General features: G+C 36.7%; 1 protein-coding gene across 1 annotated transcript in view; it reads left to right on the top strand.

Moving 5' to 3' along the window:
* LOC102970913 (cytochrome P450 7B1) overlaps window positions 1-19,971 on the top strand; it is a 172,424-nt gene that overhangs the window by 138,489 nt on the left and 13,964 nt on the right. The window contains exons 2-4 of the mRNA XM_042973284.1: window positions 2,667-2,803; window positions 10,847-11,434; window positions 11,897-12,103. Coding sequence (XP_042829218.1) covers window positions 2,667-2,803; window positions 10,847-11,434; window positions 11,897-12,103 — 932 coding nt within the window. The remainder of the gene's footprint in view (window positions 1-2,666; window positions 2,804-10,846; window positions 11,435-11,896; window positions 12,104-19,971) is intronic.

Below are 19,971 nucleotides of genomic sequence, written 5' to 3'. Positions count from 1 at the left end.
AAGTGACCGACTTTTTTTTTTTTTTTTTGCTAAGTTTTTTTTTACTATAATTTATTGTCAAATTGGCTAACATACAGTGTGTACAGCATGCTCTTGGTTTTGGGGGTAGATTCCCGTGTTCTATTGCTTACATACAATACCCAGCGCTCATCCCAACAAGGGCCCTCCTCAATGTGACTGACTCTTGAGTTCAGTTCAGGTCATGATCTCATGGTTCGTGAGACCAAGCCCCATGTCAGGCTCTGCACTGACAGTATGGAGCCTGCTTGGAATTTTCTCCCTCCCTCTCCCTCTGCACCCACCCTGCCTCCCCCACTTGTGCACATGCATGCACAAGAACTCTCTAAAAAAAATCAAGAACTTGGGTTTAATCATTGAGAACCTTTTATAAGCTCTAATTTGTAAAATTTACAAGATGTGTCCTTGTAGTGTCTTAAATAGTAAAGAGGATATTTGAGGAAATATATACCATCAGAGTGGGATTAAGAGGGGGTATGGACCACAGTTTTTGTTTTTTGTTTTTTGTTTTTTGCATTTTTTTTAATTTATTTTTTTATTTTTTAAATTACCCACTGTTGCTTCAGAACCTGTTCTTTTTAAGCTTTGGGACCTGATCATTCCCAAGAAACATTAGGCATCTATTCTCTCATTCAGCAGTGGGCAGTGGGTATTTCATTTTCAAAGTCACAGAGCATGAGAGAGACAAATAGCAGTATTTACACTGTGCCATATGTCAGCAGGCCTTTCCGGATCATTATGGTGATGTCTTTCCTCTCTAAATAATTTTTACAAATGTACTGATGAAGACAGATTTTTGTGGTCTGTCTTTGATGGGTCATAAGATGAACCAGCACTATATTTTTTGCTGAAAATATGCATAGTTGTGACATGGTATTTCATACTTTTGAGCTTATTGCTGCCAAAATGAACATAGCTGTAAGAAATGATGATCCTCTCATCTTTGTAACAGTAAAATGGCTTCCTAATGTGTTTCCCTAACTCTGAACATTAACTTAATATTCCCTGGATTTCTGAGCTCAATCCTTTCCCCCCGCGGAAATCCCGTGAAGAATACAGCTTTTGACCAAATGACAGAGCATAGAGGATGAAATTAGTTGCATTAAATTACGATATGACAAAAAGCCTTTCAAAATCTTTGTCACAATGCAACATTCAAGCAACATTAAACAAACCAGAGTAAAAATAGACCAAGGAAGAGAGTTAATATTTTTAAAGGAAATCTTGTGAACTAAGATCACTTATGAATTTTGAAAGCCATTGATTTATAGCCAGTATGCTATGGCAGTTTCTAATTTGGAGATCCTAACTTACAATCATATATGTTGTCTCCTCTTGTTTAATCTATGGATATAGAATTAACTGTTAAAATACTTTTTTGGTACACTTTTAAATTTCTCAAAAACACAAGTCTCCATTGGGAAAGTTAGCATTTAAGAAAGTAACAGAGAAAGGGAGGAAGCATAAGATATACATTTTTATGCAATGTTTATTGTCTTTCTAAGTATATGTATTTAAATAACAGCATACACTTTATAAATTATTATAAAAATCAATTTTATTCTAAAAACAGAAAGAAGAGTTTTGATACCTTTTTCCTTTATTTCTACCATACTTTGGGTTTATTTTGTATTAGTTTATTTCCTTTTTCCCCTGAAAGATCTGATGTTTATGTTTTAAGTTTAATTCTACCATGTTGGGATGTGGGAAAATAAAAGCTTTTGATAGGGTTAATCTAGCTACATAAAAGTCCATGTTGAATATGATCATAATCTTGAACTTTGATTAGGTCTGAGCTAGTAATATCTTGTGATTAATCAAAATGGGTTGTACTGCCTGTAGTATAAGTCATCTTCACAGATGGGATAGAGAATTATCAGAGTTCTCTTGAATATTTGTTTTAATCCCTTCTAGGATAAAATGGCTTTGGATTTTTTTTTTTAACTTTAAACCAGATTGAGTTCACCAAATAAATGAAGAAGAAGAAATTCTGAAGTCTAGTTTTGCTAGGATTATAGGTCAAAAAAGAAGGAACTTGTTTTTTAATTCACAATATTTCAATGTTTCGTTGAATGTGTTTCATATGTTGTCTTGTAAAATTTAATAAATATTCCTATTCATTTTGTAGTTGAATAAAAACTTTATGAAAGGATATAACAAGATATACTTCATGGAAACAATGTTGAAGTTTTTACTGTTCCCAACAGCATAAAAGATTTTTCGAGATTATTAATTGTCCCTCTTCTAATGATATAATCCTAGCCTAAAGTGATATCTGATAACAAAGAACTTTACTTTGGCAAGTGAACTACATGACATCTAACACTCAGAACAGTACAGACAGAGCTCGTACATAAAATGGTTACTAAGTGTAGCTGTCATTTCAGTCAGCCATTTGAGTCTTACAAGATAACAAAGTTCTTCAAAAAGTTGCTCACCAAAAGCTATGAATTGAACTGTATACCCCAAAACCCACACATACTGGTGGGGCTCAATAAATCCATGTCTTTGATTATATAAGAATCATTGAATAAAATAACTGGAATTAGCTGTGCAATTCATCCATTCACTTCTAGAGTGGATTCATAACTCACATGTATTAAAATAGGGACTTAATTTTTTCTTGTGTTTGTTTGTTTTTCTCATAGGAGACCTGGTGAGCCTCCATTGATAAAAGGCTGGCTTCCTTACCTTGGAGAGGCCCTGAACTTCCAAAAGAATCCTTTAGGGTTCATGAAAACACTTCAAAAGCAACATGGTGACACTTTCACTGTTCTCCTTGGGGGTAAGCAGCACTTCTATAAGTACCTTCCATAAGTCATAAGTTCTTGGGGTGTCTGGCTGGCTCAGTTGGTAGAGTGTGCAACTCTTGATCTCAGGGTCATGAGTTCAAGCCCCGCACTGAGTGTGGAGCCTACTTAAAATTTAAAAGAAACAAAAAACAGAAAAGAAAAATGCTTAAAAAAATAATAAATTCTCAGTTGGTTTTTTTCTCAGTTGTTCTTAAGCTGTATTTTTCTCTAGGCAAAATATGGAATGGTTATATATTATTGTTTCATTTGTAGGCCAGTACAAAAGAAAACTATTTCTTTGAGTACAGTAATTTTCACATTAAAAACAAAGTTTTTACACAAAGTGTAAAAGTCTTGAGGGTACCTAGGGAACCCTGCTGTCCTCCCATCACCTGCCATTTTGGCTTCATTTGGCTTGGTTTTAGGAATTGTTCGGGGCGCCTGGGTGGCTCAGTCGGTTCAGCATCTGACTTCGGCTCAGGTCATGATCTCGCACTCCGTGGGTTCAGGCCCCACGTCAGGCTCTGTGCTGGCTGCTCAGAGCCTGGAGGCTGCTTCAAATTCTGAGTCTCCCTCTCTCTCTGCCCCTCCCCCACTTATTCTCTCTCTCTCTCTCTCTCTCTCTCTCTCTCTCTGTCAAAAATAAATAAACATAAAAAAATTAAAGAATAAAAAGAATGGTTCAAGGGGGAAAAAGGCTAAAATGTATTAACAGACTTTATTTTATAGAGCAGTTTTAGGTTTAAAGAAAATTGATCAGAGATTACCCATATATCCTGTTTCCCTGGATCATAGTTTTACTTATTATTTCCTACTATAGTATATCCCATAATTTGTCACAGCTGATGAGCTGATGTTGATACATTATTAAAGGTCTGTGGTTTACATTGGGGTCCACCCTTTGTGTTGTAAAGTTCTTTGAGTTTTGACAAATGTATGTCATGGATCCACCATCCCCTGGATATTATTCACTATCATAGAGGATAGTGTAACTGCCCCCCAAATACTCTGTGTTCCACATACTCATTCTGCTTTCCTCCCGACCTGATCCCCTAGCAACCACTGATCTAGAATGTATTTTTTTACAATGTATTTTTAATTTTGAAGTGTTTGTTATGCTTCTCACTTGAATAAAATGCTTACAAAAGAAAAAAAGAAAACTACAGCAAGATTACTAAACATCCCAGTATCATAGGGCTGAGAGGAAAAGTTGGAATGCTTCTCTCATCCTCCTTTAAGGCCCATGTTGTCCAGCTGTATGAGCTAAATAGCTAAATAGCTGCTGTGTAACAAACCTCCCCCAAATTTAATGCCTTAAAGCAACCAATCTTGCCTGAATCACTTTTGTGGCTTGAGTCATCTGGCTGCTTAACTGGGAACTGGATGTTCCAAGATGGCTTCATCACGTGCCTGGCTGGGCCTCTGTGTCCACACGATGTTTCATTCTCAAGAAGTTGTCCTTACATGGCAGCTAGTGTTTCAGGTGGGTGAGAGGAAAATCAGGTGGGCTGAGTTATTACAAAATCTCTCTTCCACCACATTTTATTAGTCAGAGCAGTCGTAGCCCAGCCCCAACTCAAGGGTAGGGAAATAAACTTCACCACTCTCTGGGAAAAATGGCAGAGTCCCATTGCAAAGGAGCATGTGTAGAGAGATAGAAAGAGTTTACTGTAGCCATCTTTGCACAGTCTTTTATATCAGCTTTTCACTGGACTAGCTATTTCTTTTCTTCACCTTTCATGTCCTATGTCCCAGAAATCTGATCTCTACAGATTAGATTATCTGCACTTCTTTGCCCTCTGACTTCTAGTGGAGCGTGCTGGAGGGAGGGCAGGAAAGGCCTTTCCAGGCTGTTCTAGCTCCCCATCTCTCACTGGGCTGTGGCAACACAGTTCACTCGCCTTCCTTTCCTTCCCAAGAAGAATTAAGCCATCAGGTATGATCTCAGACCCTCACCTATCTTCCGGATATCCTTGTGTCTCACAGCTATCCTCCCTACATTTTCCGTAATTTCAAAGAATGTTTAAGACAATTACCTGTCCTCGTGACCATAACGTCCTGCCTCCAAAGGTCCGGTTTCATTATTTATTCTTCCCAAACATATATCTTCATTTTTCTTTCCCTCTTAGGCCCTTACATAAAGCTTAAAATAGCCATACTTAAGCTTCTCCTATATTCTCCTTCTAGGTACCTTTCATTTCTTTTTTTTTTTTCTCTTTTGCATCCAGATTTTTTAAGTTACCTACATTTGCTCCCATGCTTGCTTATCTCCTAGATACCTCCTACTTGGAACAAGCCATCTGCCTTGCTGAGGACATTAATGGGCCCTCACCTGACTAGACCTCTCTACTTTGCTTGACCATACAAATCCCTCATTCCTTCTCAGAACGCCCTATTCTTTCACCCTGGTGACACTGCACCTCTGGTTCTTTCACTGACTCTGAGCATTCCTTAAACTGGGTCATCTTTACTTAAACACCTTTCTTTGCTCAACCCTTTTACCTTCCTCTAACCAGTCTTGGAATTTTATGTTCTGTTCCTAAAGAATTTAGGTAATTTCTTCTTACTGCAATTACTCTGTTGAGTATCAGAAGCCACCTTTTGTACATAGAGCAACTTCATTTCAGTGCTGCCATTTTAATGTAATTGGGAGAAAAACAACGACCCAACTGGATGAAATTATCAGCACGGCTTGCCTTCTTGCATGAACAGGCAGTATCCATTTCATCACAACCTAGTGGCAAGTCTCTCCCTACACTCTGATTTCAGAAAAACTGAAATGGAAAAAAACATCATGCATCTGGGGCAACTGCGCTATCTAATGGAATCCTCACAAGGCTCCCCAAGACTGGGCTCCCCCACCTCTCTGGCCTCGGCTCTTGCTACTGCTTGCCTTGTGCTTAATGCACTATTAATACGCCAAATTGTTTGAAATTTCTCTCACACACGATGCCCTTTTGTGCCTGTGTTTTGTCTTGCTTTTTTTTCTGCCTGAGTGCCGTTCTTCTGTTTGTGAGTCATCCTGAAAAGATGACTGACACGGGTTCATCTTTTGAGGTCATAGTCACATTACACTTCCTCCCCAAAGCATCATTGACCATCTCTTCTCCCCTGTTATGTTTAACGCCTCTTCTCCAGGCTCCCATTACGCTCAGTATCACTCTGTCATGGCATTTAATAAATTGTGAATTTATTGTTAATTCATTTGTCTATTTACCTTCATTATTCTTTATCTCCTCTATTGCCAGCATTTAGACCAGAGCTCAGCACTGATTGATTCACAATAAATATTTGATAAGGATATTCCCAATACCTTAGGGCTGATGAAACACTTACTATAATACAAATAAGGGCCATACCTGGTGCTTCTATTCTAAGTGATCTTTTGGCTTCATAATAACAAAACTATATTCTTCACTTAAAAAAAAAAGAAATCACTCTTACTTAAAAACTTAAACTTTATGTTCTAATGAGTAGACACAAATTATTGATCGTCTCAGTTTTCCCTTTTAATACATTATACAAAAATAACCTGAGATGATTAAGATGATTAAACAGAAACTTGTGGTAGAGTTGGATAATGTTATTCACTGTTCAAAAAAGAACCAATTTCCACTGACACTTGATATCTTAATCTTAGACGCTAAGAAGCTTGTTGAATTTCTGATGTCTAAATAATTTGGCCATGGTTATGCTTTTGAACTCAACAGTACACAACCACAGTTGAATATGTACCACTACTCCCCTTTGGCTCCTTACCAGAGTTTGTATTAATTCCTGTCAAGATACCCTGTTAACGTATTTGCTTCTAATGATCAGTTTGCAAAATAGCTCCTTTGGAAAATGTGAAATGAGGAACGGGGCCTTCCACCCTTGTCCCGTAATGTGATTTCAGTTACTGTATGCTCTTGCATGATGAACAAATGATTGTCATCCCCAAAAGTCTCAAGGGACACGGATGTCATCTTAATAAAGAAATTAAAAGGTACATCTTTTCATGAGAAACCACGTAAATTCGTGCCCTGTCGCAGAAAATAGTTCTCTAATTGGTTTTGTGTGGTGGTGCAGAGGAACAGTTTTCCCTAGATGTCACCCCAGCGAAGCACCACTGTACATCATTGTCAGCAGCTAGTGAAATCTCCCTAATAAGAGGGAGAGTATAAAATGTGGTCATCCTCATAAACTAAAAAGTTCATTCATATTTCACTTTTAAACTAATATTTTCAGCTTGATGTTTTAAAAAATTCTATTGAAAAACTAAGCATGGAGATTAAAAGCTCATAATTAAGGAAAATCTCTTTAAAATCCAAATTTATCTCATATTTGTTGACTAGGCATTTCTATATCTAAAGGCTCAAATAGTTGTCCTGAATTCCCATGGATATATCTCTGGATAGCACCAAATACCTGAAATGAAAACATCAAAATTCAATTTATAACGATCCAGTTGTCAGACGTTTTGTGTACAAGACAACTGGGTGAATAATCTAATTTTTCTTATATTTACTGACGTACTTTGCGTTATGTAGCTTCACCTTCCTAAAAGAAGTGATTTCGAAAGAAGTGAAAAGGCTGCCGAGTTAGTAAAGGATCATGCACAGGTTATACAGGAATGCTAGAATTAATATCTTTACTCAGTCAGCTCTGAAAAGGGACAAGAATGAAATTATTGTTAAAGAAGACATTAAAAATTTTGAGCCCATTTCAAATTTATTGCTCTAAAAGATAATTATATATGATATATATTAAATAGTGCATATAATATTACATTATATATATATATATATATATATATATACATATATGTAGCAGAAGTGAGCCCCATTTTGACATTTCTATTTTAGACAAATGCAAACTCTGAAATTCTTTAAATCAATATTTCATATCAACTGCTGACAGCATTCTTTTCTCTTTTGGAAACATGGCAATGGATATTGTTTCTACCTTGTGATCTTTGTAAACTAGGCAACTTGCCTATCAACACTTGATATTCATTTACATAAAATCACACTGGAGCAAAAGTTAATTTTGCTCCAAGAATACATGGCCTTCAGAATAACTTTTCAGATTTCCTTTGTTAAAAAATTTAAATTCATTTTATGAATGTATATGTGTTTTCCTAACTGTCTGATTAAAGATTACAAAGAAACTCTGGTTTTGCATCTCACATTAGCAGATGGTGGACAGATGGTTTAAATTAATATTAATTTTGGAAAACTTAGCTTAAATTGTTTATACTGAAGATTAAAAGTTGGAAAAGCCAACTAACATCTCCAGGGTTATTAGTACTTCCAAACCCACTTGAAAAGTAAAATCCAGAAAATCAAAACGTCTACTTTTAAAGCAATCAACATCTTACTCAGAAAGAGAGTTGGGAAAACACAATGCCTTGATGTTGAAGAAAATTAAAATAAGAATGAGAAAGAGAAAATACAGATCCTGGAGTATAAAGAGGCTTGACAGGAGTGAGAATTTCATTTACAAATAAATTGATTTTAACTAATCAGGAAAGATTTTTATAAAGAACCTATATGCAATAATTGCTTATTTTAAAAAACAATTTATCAATAATTGGTTGCTAATTAGCTTTTATTCCTTTTATTTGAAATTAATCTCATTGTTTTCTTCCCATATCCTAACCAGCAAGGAGAGAGAGGGGCTATATGTGTATTTGTGATGAATCGTAGACAAAAACTCTTGCATGCACACAGGCTCGATCTACTTCAGTAGGCCAATGGCCAGTAGCTCATGCTGTCATGGCTGAATATAGTTTTGTCTTTCCACTTAGATTTTAATGAATGTAGACAATTGGTAAGAAAAATTCAAACTATTCTCTAAAAATTGTGTGTTTTACAAACTGAATCTTTTATACATTCTCTGAATTTTAGTGGCTAATTTAAAATAACCCTAAAGATATTTAAGAAAATCTTCTCATTTAGTGAAAGGAGGAAAGTATGAATCACCACCTGTGAAAATACATAGCTTTGCCTAAAATTATATCTTTTGCAAAATAAGAGAATTCACTCTTTTTTTTCAATTATTTGTCAGGCAGATGCTGGCAATTTTATTTAATTAAGATGCTATGGTAAAGCAGGTGTCATAAAATATGCTCAAATCCAGTTGAGTCCTTTTTGCTCTCCCTAGGGGAAAAAATCCAGTTTACTTTATAGACGCAGCTTTGGGATCTGACCAGAATGAATAGACACTTCTAGCTTTACCCTCATTCCTATATTGGCCCACCTTATTAAATAAGTGAAGGAGAAATACAATATATAAAATTCAAGACGTATGATATATTTTTAGAAAAACATCATAACACATGTACATTAATGTATACTTAAAAATTACGTTTTAAAATTGTAAGACAAAAACATATTATCCTGTTTCAAGAATTAGGTTGCAGATTATTCAAAACTTTGTCCTAATCATGTACCACATTGAATTTAATATCTGTGATGCTGCTTGAATTACCAATAAATAACAAGTGAGGCATTGTTGGTCTAAGAAAGCTACACACACATACACACTCACACAAAGAGGAATGATAAAGTGAAGAGGAAAATGTGTATGATCTTACAAATGTTAATGTCTATGAACTGTTTTCTAGAAGACAATATAATTAATAGATATTAAAATTTGTAGGATTATCTAAACTTCATGTCTGTTCTTGGAAAAAAAGGACATTAAATGCCCATTTTAAATACTCTTTGCATAATACTTCGAATTAGGAATCTTAAAACAGCACTCTAGTGAGAGGAAGTCAGCACTGCGTAAGGAACAGAACAACGAATGGAGAGTGACTTCTTGTCCAGGCTCTGCCACTAAAAATGGCAGTGGGATCTTGGCCCTTAACCTCTCTTGACTTTCTTTAGCTTTTTCAACTGATTGATTTAGAGTTGATAGTTGAACTATCAATGATCACCTGGGAACTGGGAACTCTCCCAACTCCAAGAGTTCCCAAGAGCTGGGAACTCTCCGAGTTTCCTGCCAGTTTTGAGAGACCAACCATAGAACGGCCATGTTCCTCAGTGTGCTGCCTTAAATCACTTCAGGCCCCTGTCAAAAATAGAGACTTGTAGGTCCCACATCTAAACCTTATGAATCAGAATCAGGCAGGAATCTGTATTGTTAACCAGCACCCTAAGTCTTTTAATTGGGTGAGCGTGGACAACACTGATCTATGAAAAGACCAAATGTCAGCACCTCAAGGAACTATCTTGATGATAGATAACTCCAGGCAGACTGAAGCAGATTTCCCTTTCTCTTTCTGCTACATTGCGTTCACATCTCTGCTACAACACCATCCACAATGATACAATGATTTCTTTGCATCTTTTTATCTTAAGAGGAGAGAGATCCAAATAAATATCTGGATCTCAATAAATGTTGAAGGTAAGGATGAATGCATGAATGGACAGGTTCTAGTTTGGAATTCTGTTTTAATCACAAATCAGTAGGTAACCTTGGACATGTTACTAAATCTCCATGAACCACTATTTTCTCATGTATAAAAATGAAAATGCTGACATTTTGATTCGGTATTAGTGTTGCACCGAACATTACCTTGTGAGTACTGGCCTCATACCACATACTCATTTATCTGAGTTAAAGGTATTGTATCCAACCAAAGCTAAGAAGATACCAAGTATGAAATAGCTCTTTATGAAGTGTAAATAATAATTTGTTTGTTTGATGTTTGTTTTCTGTTTGTATTATTGTATGAGAAATGTTTAAGTCAAGAGATTCTGAGGATATTTCAAGGGTAGTTTAAATACTTGGGTACTTAATTAAAATAAGACAGTATCTTTTTAAAAGTCATTCAGAATTTAAGAATATTTAACTTAAAGCCTTTCCTACTATCTCCCGTTTTTAAAGGAAACAGGTATGGAATCTGAACAAAATGGATTTTTATTAAACTTTGCACCTTTCTAGATGTTGTTAAGGTCTTCCTAATTTTGATTAAAATATTTTCAAATTTCAGGTATATTGTGTGTTTTGCTACCAAAAGAGCTCATATTCTCATTTATTTCTTTTAGGAAAGTATATAACATTTATCCTGGATCCTTTTCAGTACCAGTCAGTGATGAAAAACCGCAAATTAAGCTTTCGAACATTTACTAATAAACTCTTAAGGAAAGCATTTTCCATCAAAAAGCTGGAAACCAATGATGACCTGAACGATGAACTTCACATCTGCTATCAACTTTTACAAGGGAAATCTTTGGACATACTCACAGAAAACATGATGCAGAATTTAAGACAAGTGCTTGAACTCCACCTACTAAAAGCCACAGATTGGGTCATGACACCGCTGTTGGCATTCTGCAACTCAGTGATGTTTGAGATCACATTTACAACCATATATGGAAAAAGTCTTGCTGGTGGTACGAAGAAATTTACTACTGAGCTAAGAGATGATTATTTAAAATTTGATGACAAATTCCCGTATTTAGTATCAGACATACCCATAGAGCTTCTAGGAAATGTCAAGTCTATTAGAAGGAAACTTATAAAAAACTTGACATCAGAACACTTAGCTAAGATACAAGGATGGTCAGAAGTTGTTCAAATGAGGCAAGATATCCTGGAGAAATACTATACGCTCGAGGACCTTGAAATAGGAGGTAAGAAACTTCTGGATGATTACTTGTCTAAAATAAAATAATTTACAATAGACCTTTGAAATAAAAAGACAAAATGGTGACCTTGAAAATTTTTATGCTCTTTCTAATTGGCTAATGATAAAATGTTTTACTCTGAAACAACCCTCTGTGATAATTGATTTTTTTTTTTTTTTTTGCTGAGGTGGTAAAACAAGATACTTAATGGTGATAATGAGAAAGAGTATAACTAAGCTGCATTTACTCCTCTTATCTCATCCCCCACCTCCCCACCCCCCACACGCACATTACATTTTAAACTATTCTCATTAAGCAGAAAATTAGACTTCAGAAGCCTATTGGTCCTCATTAGCATGCACTGATCCTTGGCTGGGTCTGTGTCCTAACATCTTTTAATTAGCACACTGCAAATCTAATCAGTGTAATAAACGCTATTAATCTTCCTTTTCACTTATTTTCTCCCAGCACATCATTTAGGCTTTCTCTGGGCCTCTGTGACAAACACTATTCCAACTATGTTCTGGGCGATGTATTACCTCCTACAGCACCCAGAAGCTATGGCAGTGCTGCGTGACGAAATTGACCATTTGCTGCAGTCAACAGGTCAAAAGAAAGGGTCTGGATTTCCCATCCACCTCACCAGAGAACAATTGGACAGCCTGGTCTACCTAGGTAATTTATTTTTATCTGTTATGAAGAAAAGAAGGTACCTCTCTGCAAACTCAGTTTATCACTCAAAGCTGTTTACCAAGAGGTGGAGGACACAGCTGCCTAATTGACATAATAACACCCATTTACATCAATTATAAATTATGTAGTTTATAGCTGTAGATACTCTCATTACATGTAAACATTAAGGCCTAGGTAATTAACTATGCAAGGTATGCAAAAGGCTAAACCAAAGCTTTGCAATTATTTGAAAAAAAAAGTTTATGCCTATTAAGTCATTTGATTCTGAGCATCTGTTGGTGTGCTAACGCTTTCTAAACACTGCTGCACTATCTTGACAAGAAAGGTATTTGGGGATTGAAAAAGAAAGTATTTCAGAAGGCAACTTGTGTACCAAATGTATTTATTCTTCCCTAAAATGGTATCTATATTTTAAGGCAGAGGTTAGGATGTTTTACACAGCTTGCAGTGTATGATTCTCAAGAACGTAGTAAAAGTGATTTCCACTGGAACTTCTTGACTTAAACATACTTGGGGGAGAGAAAAAGGAAGGAGGGAAGAAAAGGAAAGGGAGCCAGGAGGAAAAGAAGCAGCAGCAACTACTAATTACTCCATGTGAAATGTCAGTAGTTTATAAAATAATCACTGACTCATGAGATATGCATAGCCACTATTTCAAATATATTGGAGGTCAGGAGTGACTAGGTTCGTTTTCTATTTCTACATAGACGTGTACACCAGTGACATGAGCTTTCGATGACAATGGATTGCATTTTCCTTGACCGGTTTTGATAAGACACATCATATGTTTATGTGAATAAACTTTAACTCCCGAAGTTAAATTCCGTATCAATGAGTTATTCTCTGTCCCTTCTGTATTGATATTTCATCCTGTGGTATCCTTTACTGTACAATAACCCAAGTCCCTTTGGGCACAGGTAGGAATATGTCTTTATATGTATCCGTTGTTCCACTCCTGACAATGTAAGCAAGTATTTTAGCCTGTGTTGGCCTCAGTTTTTTATCTTTTAAATATGTTCCAGGTTCACATTTTTAAAAAGGTGGGGTGGCTCAGTCTGTTAAGCAACCAACTTCAGCTCCGGTCACGATCCCAACTGTTCATGAGTTCGAGCCCCGCGTCAGGCTCTATGCTGACAGCTCAGAGCCTGGAGCTGGCTTCCGATTCTGTCTCCCCCTCTCTCTGCCCCTCCCCTGCTTGCCCTCGGTCTCTCTTTCTCTCAAAAAATGAATATACATTAAAAAATAATAATAAAATAAATATGTTCCAGTTCTTTGATGGGAACTTCCGAGCGCAAAGAACTCACAGATCTTGAGTTGTGTTGACTTTTGGGCGATATTAAAAAGAATGGCCCTTGTGTTCTAAGAGACTGTTCCCACGGACTAGGTTCAGACCCATCAGAAGCAGTAGCGGGAAGCTTGTCTTGTACTGGCACTTGGTTATCTTGTTCGATCAATTGGGAAAAATGTATCACCGTATAGTCTTTAGCATACATTATCCAAGTAATTTAGCATACATTATCCAAGTATTTTATATTTGCCTGGAGAAAGAAAGTAATCCCAACATTACCAAAATACAAATATTATTTTGGTCTTTGCAGAATTATTGGTGAACAAATCCAAAAAACAATGTGCATAAAATTCTGGGTAGTCACCTTCACATGGCTACACAGTATTTTCTGGGTAGATTTATAGATCTATGAAACTCAAGGTTGCTTTCCTATGTATTCCAGTAATTTCAGCGGCATTTTCTGAATCAGATGATGGATACTGAGAAGTAAAGCAAATAAACTTAAAGGAATATGTGTTTATATTCTGTACACAGTTATTACTCTTAAATATTTAGTTGAAATTCATCAACTCTCTTTTACTCTCGGCATCTTGTTATTGAAAGAAAAGATAATTTTTTTCCCATTTTTATTTTTTAATTTATTTTTAATATGAAATTTATTGTCAAATTGGTTTCCATACAACACCCAGTGCTCATCCCAACAGGTGCCCTCCTCAGTGCCCATCACCCACCCTCCCCTCCCTTCCACCCCCCATCAACCTTCAGTTTATTCTCAGTTTTTAAGATTCTCTTATGGTTTGGCTCTCTCCCTCTCTAACTTTTTTTTTCCTTCCCCCCCCCCCATGGTTTTCTGATAAGTTTCTCAGGATCCACATAAAAGTGAAAACATATGTTATCTGTCTTTCTCTGTATGGCTTATTTCACTTAGCATCACACTCTCCAATTCCATCCACGTTGCTACAAAAGGCCACATAGTTCATTCTTTCTCATTACCCCGTAGTATTCCATTGTGTATATAAACCATAATTTCTTTATCCATTCATCAGTTGATGGACATTTAGGCTCTTTCCATAATTTGGCTGCTGTTGAAAGTGCTGCTATAAACATTCAGGTACGTGTGCCCCTATGCATCAGCACTTCTGGATCCCTTGGGTAAATTCCTAGCAGTGCTATTGCTGGGTCATAGGGTAGGTCTATTTTTAATTTTCTGAGGAACCTCCACACTGTTTTCCATAGTGGCTGCACCAGTTTGCATTCCCACCAACAGTGCAAGAGGGTTCCCGTTTCTCCACAACCTCTCCAACATCTATAGTCTCCTGATTTGTTCATTTTGGCCACTCTGACTGGCGTGAGGTGATATCTGAGTGTGGTTTTGATTTGTATTTCCCTGATGAGGACTGATGTGAAAGAAAAGGTCATTTTAAAATTGTGACATTAAAGCAGAAATGTTTCAATTTATTTCATCAGAAGAAATGGCAAGTTCCAGATCTACAGTCTGGGTCCATTTAGGTCCATGGCTAGTGCTAGAGATTTTCATCCTTGGAGCCCTCATTAATTTACAGCTCACTTATCATCAACAGGTGAAACACAGTTATTCTAAGAGAGTGTAGATCTACCTGGATAAAGGCAGAGCCTTCAGCAATCTAGAAAAGGTGGATCTCTGTTCATCGTGACCTCGGTTACCAGCAGAGGCCAGTGTTGTTCATTGCGAGAATTTAATCTTCTAGAAAATAGTGTGCATTTTTTCTTGCACGGGATAGACAGTTTGATGCAGATTGAAGCAAATTTTTACATGAATTAGTAACACAACAGATAACCTCTGCGTCTGGTCATAGTTCAATTGTGAATATTTCTCGATATGAGTAGAGCATGAACTGTACATGCAAAAGGAAGATTTACAGAATTAAATATTTACAATGTACCCCCTGATATGGGGTATATGTGTCTCCCCTTTCTCATGTGCTTAAGGACAGAGTTCTATATATTCTAAGTATATTTCTTTAAAAATAAATACATCTTGAATTTCTATTATTATAAGGAAAAAGATCACAAGGATGAAATGAATGCTACTATTTTTTTTTAACCAGGAAGAAGAAATCTCTTTTAACAGAGATTTTGCATGTCAGCATACATTGATTATAAAGTAAGGTTGAAAAGAAAGTTAGAATGCCATAGAAATGAGTGCTTTATTCCTGAACAAAAATGATGTCTCTTGTTTAGAGTGATTATAGAAGACAGAGCCCAATGGGGCATGGGTTTATCATAATGCGAATCATTGTGCATGTATTGACATTTGTGGCTCAATCCTCTAGGCCTTCCATGTATCAAATTTCCTCTGACATCGATATACACTTAATGTCAGCAAAAGTTAAAATATGTACCATAGATTTGGCTTTTAAGTACCAAGCCTGTTTAAGTAATTCAAAGCAATCATCTGTTGTAAGAGGTTGTGAGGGATTCATGCTTTTTTTCCAATGCTCTTGAGAATCTTTCTCTGAAACCATTCCACCTTTTTTTTAGATAAAGAAAAACACAACTTTATGTTTTTGTATACTTATATAACTTATTATGAGGACTCTGCTTATCATGACTTCACCAAAATTTTATATCGATTGATGTTTAGTAAAGGTCTCTACAACAAAAGTTAAATATAAATTTAAAATAAGATAGTAAATGCAATGAGGCTCAAATAACAGCCAGTTGGGCCGAATCTCAATAGGAAGAATTGGTGATAGAATGGAAGTTTGAGAAACTCTGAGAGAAAAGTAAGAATTTTTCAGTTTTCCCAGAAAGAGAAACCTGGAGTGGAGGTAGGATTTAGACAGAGAAAGAAAAAAGAGAAAAGATGAGTCAGAGAGAAGAAAAAAGGTAATGCAAGGAGGGGAAAGATGCTCTCAAAATTGGAATTTTGACAAACGGAGAGCAAATAATCTCGCTGAATATTACCTCTTACTTCTACATTTGCCTAAATAATGTATATAAATAACTTTAAAAGTATGGGTTCAATAAATGTTATCTATTGCTATCCCCAAAATGATATTTAACCTCAATGCCATCCCTGCAATGTTTATGTTGTTCTCTTCATTTTCAATTATTTGTGAATCAAACTGGTATCTAACTCACATCTACCTTACCCCGCAGGAGTGCTCTTTCTGTGCATCACACATGAAAGAACAAACATACTCTAGGTAAGAAGAACCTAAGTCAAAGTGGATTATAAGTTCTGGCCTGAATAAGTGAATAACTCAGGTGTATTGCAGGCACCTAATTTTGTTCAATTACGTGTTCTGAAAATGAGAAAAGTTGCACCTGCAGCTGAAGTGAGGGTTATTGGAATAAAAGGAGGTGCTGTAAAACTAAAGCTCAGCAAAATGTCTAACAGTTTTTTAAAAGGAGACTGTATATTATAAAACCCCTAGAATTATGAGCCTGCAGTGAGTGATTCTCCAACAAAATTCTATCAAAACTTGCTAAACCCAATTAGTGAGGAGAAAGAAGCAGAAACAAAGAAATGATCAGTTGAAAAAAAATAAAGATCCTTTAGTAACACATAATGATCATTAGACATAGTCCATGTTAAATGTATTAATGACTTCATAATTTCAAGGCAATTTTATGGACTCCTACATTTTCTCAGGTGATCTTTGCCAAAATACTGGGGGACTAGGGCAGCTCTTATGTTGCCATTATTTTTACAGAGGAGAAAATGTTCAAGGTGCTAAATAACCTGCCTAAGGTCACGGAGGTAAAGGGTTTTCTGGCCACATCCAACCTTTTTCCCTCAGACTTGTCTCATAGCAGAGCCCTCGGAGCCCTTTCTCATTGTCCGAACTGAGAGGGGAGAGGGATTCTTTGTGTCTTGATTCAGCAAAGCTAGCCATGATAAGCACATGTACAAGATCAGAAAATGTGAGCAAGATAATGATAGAGTTAACTATATTTTTAATTTCCAGATGGAACAGTATGAATGGCAGTATTAACAACTATCATTTTCTTATGTGGTAGGCACTGTGCTACCTGCTTTACATATATTAGCTTTTTTAATTTAAAAGTACTATTATCTTCATTTAATTATTAGGTAATAAGATTCAGAAAGATTAGTTAACCAGCTCAACTCCTACAGCTAGGTATGTGGCAGAGCCAGAAATCGATGCCAGCTCTGACTTAAATGCTAACCCATAAATACTGTCGCTTCTGGGGGAAAATGCTCTACAACTTTACCAGAGAACTTGACCACTCTTTTACAAGGATATGTATCACTAATTCTCAGATGCAGTTGGGTTTGAGGGTAATAATGGGGCTAGAGGTTCACATCAGAATTTGGGGGGTGTTTTCTTAAATAAAAATAGATATTTCATTTTAAAATAAATTTGCATTTACAGAAAAATTACAAAGGTGATAGCGTTCCCATACACCTCCCCCCCCCCACACACACACACATACAGTTCTCCTTATCATTAACATCTTAGTGTGGTTATTTGTCACAATTGTGGGTGTTGTTTTGAAAACATTCATTCAGTATTAAAGATAATTGTGTATTTGAAAAATAATACATAATTTAAATTTTTATTTTTATTTATTTTTGAGAGAGAGACAGAGTGCCAGCGGGGGAGGGGCAGAGAGAGAGGGAGACAAAGAATCTGAAGCTGTCAACACAAAGCCTGACTCAGGGCTTGAACTCACAAGCCTTGAGATCATGACCTGAGCTGAAGTCGGATGCTTAACCGACTGAGCCACCGAGGCGTCCCCAAAATCATAAACAATTTAGACAATAATAGTAAGGTTTAATAAAATCCTCTCTTCCAGTGGGGATAGTCTTCTTATTTAGAAACTTCTAACTGGAGAAGGAAGGTAAGGTATCTTCCACAAAGGGTTACACCAGAAATCAGATAGTGAGATTTTCATAGGTAATATAAGGAAACATTGGTCAAAAAGTGAAAAAGACTGATCTGGATGTATATCAAATTTTCAGTTCAGCACAAAGCTAAGAGGGTTAGACAATATAATGAATACTGGAAACAGGAATTGAAAGGGAAACAATGAGAAGGCAAAATACTATACTTAGGTCAAAAATCAACCACATAACAACAGGATGAGGAAACGTGTGGCTTAGCAGCATAGTTGAAAGCAGCCGTTCTTAAACTTAATTGTTCATTGGAATCATCTGGGGAGCTTTAAAAACTACTCATACCTGGTCCCACCCCCAGAGGTTCTGATTCCATTGGTCTGGAGTGCAGGCTGATGGCTTTAAAAGCTCCCCATGGGGGTTCTAAATGTGCAACCAAGGTAGAGGGTTCTAAATGTGCAACCAAGGTTCAAAACCACTCATTTAAAGGTTTAGTTAATGCAGTGGTTCTGATTCCATTGGTCTGGAATGGAACATTTATTTTTTTAATACCATTTCAGGTGGTTCTGATGGGCAGCCAGAGCTGATAACCTGTAGGGTATCACAAAGCTTAAGACAAGTCAGTGGTGATATGATTTCAAAAATCTGTTGCTCCTCTGCTTCCGACAAAACATGAATAGAAGTCTGGTATGCAAGGTAAAGAAAGTAGTTCCTTTCCACGTTCCTAATTGAAACACCACACCCAATTCTGCCACACTTTTAGAGGCACATTGATTAATTGAATTCATCTAGGATGCCAAGAGACTGAGGCCATGTCATCCCTGACACACAATTTAAAAACATGATTGGGGCGCCTGGGTGGCTCAGTCGGTTGAGCGTCCGACTTTGGCTCAGGTCATGATCTCACGGTTCTTGTGGGTTCGAGCCCCGCATCAGGCTCTGTGGTGACAGATCAGAGCTGGAGCCTGCTTCAGATTCTGTGTCCCCCTCTCTCTCTGCCCCTCCCCTGCTTGTGCTCTGTCTCTTTCTGTCTCTCAGAAATAAATAAATGTAAAAAAAATAATATAAAAATAAAAAGAACACGATGGTTGTCTTTTTTTTTTAATGTTTGTTTATTTTTGAGAGCGAGAGAGAGCCCAAGCAGAGGAGGGTCAGAGAGAGAGGGAGACACACAGGCTCTGAGCTGTCAGCACAGAGCCTGACGTGGGGCTCATTTGAGAACTCGGAAACGGTGAGATCATGACCTGAGCCACCAGGTACCCCATTTGTCTTTAAATATTTTTAAAGAGCTAATGTGTGGAAGAGGAATTTGATTTTTTTTTTTTGCCTTTATGTTTCCAGGACTTTATGAATGCCATCTTTAGAGGTGTCTGCTCAGAAATTGTGCAGAATCTTCTCTAGAATCTTGCCCCACATTCCTGTTTATACGCACTTCCCAACTTTGAACTACCCAGATTGCAGTGTCCATGAAGGCCAAACCATGAAGGCCAAGAAAACCGTGTTTCCTTTTTTTTTTTTTCCTGGCAGCAGTGGTCCACTGCCCTGAGCAGAGTAGGACCTTCGTAAACATTTATTGAACAAATGAATGAATTTACATTTCCACATTTTAGCAGAAAACCAAATGTTGTGTCTTCAGTGCAGAGTGAAAGTAGACATTTGTACCAATTCAGACATACTGCTAACTTGATTTAAAATATATTAAGCAGTTGTTGAGCC

This window comes from Panthera tigris, chromosome F2 (genome assembly GCF_018350195.1).
Source record: "Panthera tigris isolate Pti1 chromosome F2, P.tigris_Pti1_mat1.1, whole genome shotgun sequence".
Taxonomy (NCBI): Eukaryota; Metazoa; Chordata; class Mammalia; order Carnivora; family Felidae; genus Panthera; species Panthera tigris.
Note: the sequence above shows the minus strand (reverse complement) of the source record. Positions and strands in the feature narration are given on the sequence as shown.